This window comes from Aplysia californica, unplaced genomic scaffold (genome assembly GCF_000002075.1).
Source record: "Aplysia californica isolate F4 #8 unplaced genomic scaffold, AplCal3.0 scaffold01361, whole genome shotgun sequence".
NCBI classification, from domain to species: domain Eukaryota; kingdom Metazoa; phylum Mollusca; class Gastropoda; order Aplysiida; family Aplysiidae; genus Aplysia; species Aplysia californica.
Genome location: NW_004798631.1, coordinates 56,621 through 62,094, shown reverse-complemented (window position 1 = coordinate 62,094; position 5,474 = coordinate 56,621). Strand labels below are relative to the sequence as shown.

Sequence of the window (5,474 nt, the reverse complement as noted above, 5' to 3'; positions counted from 1 at the left end):
ATCATCATCATCATCATCATCATCATCATCATCATCATCATCATCATCATCATTATCATCATCATCATCATCATCATCATTGAGGACACATGCAACTCTCAGACCTGGGCCAGGTGTGTTGCTAATTGGATCACCATATTGTGCCCTTGAGAGGTCTTTTTACGTCAACCGATCCTTCTTTTTCTTGGCCTTTCTTTTGCTTCAAGGCCTTCGAATTGAAAGTTGTAGGCCTTTGAGGCTGGCTGTTGAGGCCAGAGTCGAGGCGTAGTGAAGGGCTAAAGAGCTTGAGCCCTGCCCACTCCCCCCCCCCTCCAACACTTTAACTACGTAACTGGATGTTTCTTCTAATAAACGAAATAACCACTTAAAACCGTTGGAACTTTTTCAGAATTTTCTGCCTCCACCTCTAGTTTTAAGCAGTGAACACACACATTTGCTCGTTATTAAATCACTGTTGTCACCGTTTACAACAATAGTACTCTATCAGCCAACCAAATGTCTTCAGGGCTTAGCAAAGGATGAGCCTATTCCCAAGGCTCTTTCTTAAATAACCTCTTCTTGAAAAAAAAAAGGTAAAAGAAACGAACGAAAGCCCGCGGCAACTGTTCTAAGAGTTGGCTCGTTCTCTGCCAGCCCTGACAATGGGGTGAAAATATCCTAGATATGTGTGAGTATGTTTCATACACGCACTCACACGCAAACGCACGCATACAACAGTAACTAGATTAGGCCGTGTGGTCGCAGAAAGCAAGACATTCCAATCCTCCCTCTCGAGGGCCCATGGGCGTGTTTTAGTTACTGGGTGTATGGGAAAAGTGTCATGAACTGTCTTTTGAACCAAGAAAATCTTACCTTTGAACTCATCATCATCATCAATACCTTTCACTCCTGACAGGGTATAGACCACATACAAGATCCTTCCATTTATATCTGTCCTGGGCCATCCTTCCAAGCTCGTTCCAAGTGAGCTTCATTTCTCTCTTGTCCCTTTCCACGCATCTCCTCCATATTTCCTGTGGCCTGTCCCTGCCTGTGGGTTCCTCTACAGTGACTGTCGTGGGATGTTTCCGCTGGGCTTTCTTAATTAAGGTTTGTCCCATCCATCGCCTCTTTCTTAGTCCTATTTCTAGTTATACATCTATGTGTCTTGTCCTTTCTCACGGCTCTTCATTTCTTATTCTATCCTGCTACTTAAGTAGAGGAAAATGACGATAGTAAGGATTAGGAAAGAAAAAGCAGCAGTTCCCTGTGGTAGTTTAGGCACAGTTATGAGCATGACATTGTTGGATCAGCCCTCCTCCCCCCCCCCTTTGGAAAAGGCCTAAAGACACTTCAGTCAGTGGCACCACCCCAGGGGGTAGTCTGGACTTTATTCAGTACTGTCTTTGTTGTCTTCTCAACCCCACCCACATTAATTTAGATCCACTCACCGCCACTGGTTGTGGTCCCGTTCCCAGAACATGTCTCAAGGCGGTTACACATGTACGTTCCAAACTGCCGGTTCGGAAAGGAAAGGAGGCAAACCTGGCAGTAGAACCGTAGATGTGGATGAAAAACTGCTAGTAAAGAGTTAAAACGGGAGGTTAAACCGGCTGTTTCAACGTGTTTGGATTTACTGACTACAGTTCAGCACGTTCCGTCGACGACAGCCTTTGTGTGACGTCACATGCTTAGCCGGCTTATCTTGTCACTGCTAGTATCTTCAAATGATTTACCGCACAAAAAATCTTATTACATTTTTTTAAACGAGCAACCCAATTTTGAAGCAAGATCAGAGCAGAATTTTGTGTTTTTCAATAATTACAGAGATTTTTAAAATTCCCACACAATAATGCATTCACGGAAGGGGTTCAGAACAGGTTTGGCCAGGAGCAATACATAAGCTGCAGCAAGGTGCAAGCAAATCGTTATTGTCAGTACACTCCGCCCTTTTTAAATTTGACTTGAGCTGCGGTTAAACCGCACGTGATGTGGATGGCTCGCCGACCCGTCGAGCGGCGGTTTTGTTCGGCTGTTTCAACGCCGGTTCCCGCTCCAGTTAAGGGCTGGTGGGGCACCAAGAAGTCGTGTTTTGGGGTCAGATTATGCAATCTTGGGCTGTTGCATAGTATAGTATCTGGACATTTCCTGAACAATGTCCAGAAACGTATGTAAGCCTTACTACATCCTAAAGCTGTGGGTTTTTTTCAGGTTTTTGTGCGAAAGCACATGCTTTCCAGCCGTTTCATACCTTTATGGGCTGTTTTCTCACAATTCTAGTTTTCCCACATTATCCCATTTTCTGCTCTGTTTCTTGTTCAAATTCAATGTAACTTTCAGAGGATAGCAACAACACCTAGTTCTAAATTTGTTCGGGTTGAATTTTAGATTAATGGAGTAGTACTTGATTTATGAGCTTAGAAAGAATGAATTTTCCATTTTTTTCACATTTTTTTTAACAACACAATTGTAGTATCATAAAATTAAAACTTAAGCATATATAAAAATTTCAACAACCCAAACTTAAGAGAGCTACATATCTACTATTAGCATGTCAAATTAGAAGTGAATCATTTAATAAATAAGAGAATAAAATGGGATTGAAAAAGGTGTACTATATTCAATGTGACCGCCGTTACCATAGCAACCGCTTCATAATATACATTTTGAACTATTGATTTCAAATTCCCAATAACACACGATGTCCCACAGCAAATATGGGCAATCTAGGACTTGTAATAGCCAAAATAGACTTCAGGTGCCCCACCAGCCCTTAAAACCGCCAGGTTGGAACGTACTTGAGAAGCGGCCTGTATCTGTTGCCTCTCGATGTACATATTGTATATCACGTTCCATCCGGCGCCCTAATGCTGTCTAATATCTTCGTGTCTGGGGTTTTCTTTTCATCACCCTGTACAATCATGTATGTCAAACTTGCACTCAGGAGCCGGTGTCAGCGATGCACCCACCCAGCCCAGTCCCACCCCTACTGGTCCTGTCGACGTCACTACTGACATTTCGGGTAAGTTAGTTCATACTTATATGTTTAGTAGTAGGACTAGGGTAAGTTACCTAATACTTAATACATAGAGAAGTAGGACTACGGTAAGTTACCTTATAGTTAATATGTATAGTAGTAGAGCTACAGTATGTTACCTTATACGTATAGCAGTAGGACCAGGGTAAGTTACCTTATAGTTAATATGTATAGTAGTTGGACTAGGATGAGTTACCTTATAGTTAATACATACAGAAGTAGGACTACGGTAAGTTACCTTATAGTTAATATGTATAGCAGTAGGACTAGGGTAAGTTACCTTATTCGTATAGTTAATATGTATAGCAGTAGAGCTACAGTATGTTACCTTATACGTATAGCAGTAGGACTAGGATGAGTTACCTAATACTTAATACGTACAGCAGTAGGACTACGGTAAGTTACTTTACTTATACGTATAGCTGTAGGTGTAGGATAAGTTGCCTTACTTATAAGTATAGTAGTAGGACTCTAGCTCTCTGTCTCTTTCTTCTTCGTCTTTTGTTCCTTCTTTCAAAAGCTACGAGCGTCGTTAAATTCTTGCCAAGCTCAAGAGAGAGACGTAGATCACGAGACAGAAAGGAAGACTGTGTGTGTGTGTTTGTGTGTGGCCATAGTTACTTAGAAATTCGATGACATCCAGAACTTGGGTGTCCTTGAAAACTGAAAGTTTACCTTTTTTGTGCCAACGTTTTTTTTCCATTAAGATCAACACGAAAGTACGTTTTTAAAAGGATAATATAAAAGTCGATGAATCAACGAAAAAAATACCCTTAGAGAAACAACCCACAGGCAGGAACATACCATTATCTTCGGTTTCATTGTTTTGGCGAGCGCCTGATTTCAGCCTAATGCAAGACATAATTTTATAATTCTTGTTTAATACTCTTCAAATACCGATGTTCTGTTTCTTCAGAGGGGCGTCGTTGTCCTAGTGGTAAGGCTACCTAATCGTGATACTGCCCGCGTTCGGGGATTTCGAGCCTCAGCTCGGTCAGACGTTGTGTCTTCGGGAAAGGCACTTTACCCGAATTTCCCACTTGGCTCAGTCCTTTTAGAGATGGACTGTAAACTCGGAGCACTCGCATCTTAAATTAGAACCAAACAATGTTGATAGGGGCGTTAAACCCATACCATTTTTCACGTGGCCTGGTCTATTCGGAGATGGACGGTTAACTCAGAGGTCCCGCCTCTTAAATGACCAAACAGGGGCGTAAAACCTATTCTGCCGTAAGTTGAAAAAAACCCCGCCTTTTTTATTCATAGTAGTTTCGAGAAAGAGAGTTTTCGTCAGCATAACCTTTGAAAAATAGAGTTCTTCCGAAATTTAAATGTACACAGTTTCACTTTGATTTTTTTTTTCCATACAAATATGGTCACTGATCGGGCGTTCGATTTAGAACATAAAAATAATGTTAGCGCCACAATGAAGAAAATTCGTTTTGTTAGCTTACGACAGTTAAAATTTCACTACATTTTTTTTCTCTATTTCTTCACAGGAACTGGCAGAGTCACCGATGGACCCGTCCCGTCCGCTGAACCAACCCATTGGAGTATCCCCGATTGGACAACGAGTGAGTCGGCTTACAAGAGTAACGTAACAATAACGATGTTTGTTGTTGTAATAATAATAATAATAATAATAATAATAATAATAATAGTAATAATAATAATAATAGTAATAATAAGCCTCACAGCTTTTTGGACTTACAATAAGCATCGGGAAAACTAAAGTTCTTCACCAACCTGCCCCACATTGTCTCCCCAAACATCACTATCAATGGCAACAACCTGTAGAACACCAAGAACTTTAAATATCTTCGAAGTATCATCTCTGCAGACGGCTCCATCGATCAGGAAATTGATTCAAGAATCAGCAAAGCCAACCAAGCTCTCGGTAGACCAAAAATCAAGTTACTAAAACAGCACAATGTCCGGCTGTCAACAAAAATCAAAGTGTACAAAGCTGTTGTGCTCGCCTCCCTCCTCTACGGTTCGGAGACCTGGACACTCTACAGGAAGCACATCAACAAGTTAGAGCAGTTCCACCAAAGGGCTCTCGGCAACATATTCGGCATCCGATAGCAAGACTGAATAAAAAAATTGAGGTCCTCAACCTATCAAGCTCACAAAGCATAGAGAGCATGTTCGTCAAAACCCAACTGAGATGGGTCGGCCATGTCATCTGCTTGGAAGACCACCGAATGCGCAAAAAGCTGCTGTACGGCGAACTCGCAAGTGGCAAAAGAAATCTCGGGAGGCCAAAAAAAAGCGGTTCAAAGACACTATAAAGGAAAACCTCCAGTTTGCTGAGGTAACTCCCAAAGAACTCGAAAGAACTGCCACCGAAAGGAACGCCTGGCGCAGCGCCGTCCGTATTGCCAGCAGAAACAGGGATACAAACTACAGGGAGAAGTTGACTATCAGAAGAGAGAGGAGACATAAGCCAACCACCACA

At 41.9% G+C, this 5,474-nt stretch overlaps 1 protein-coding gene across 1 annotated transcript in view; it reads left to right on the top strand.

The window, feature by feature from the left end:
- LOC101856150 overlaps positions 1 to 5,474 on the top strand; it is a gene marked incomplete in the record, with an annotated part of 25,512 nt that overhangs the window by 13,730 nt on the left and 6,308 nt on the right. Inside the window, 2 exon segments of the mRNA XM_005112678.3 lie at positions 2,924 to 3,001; positions 4,516 to 4,590. Coding sequence (XP_005112735.2) covers positions 2,924 to 3,001; positions 4,516 to 4,590 — 153 coding nt within the window.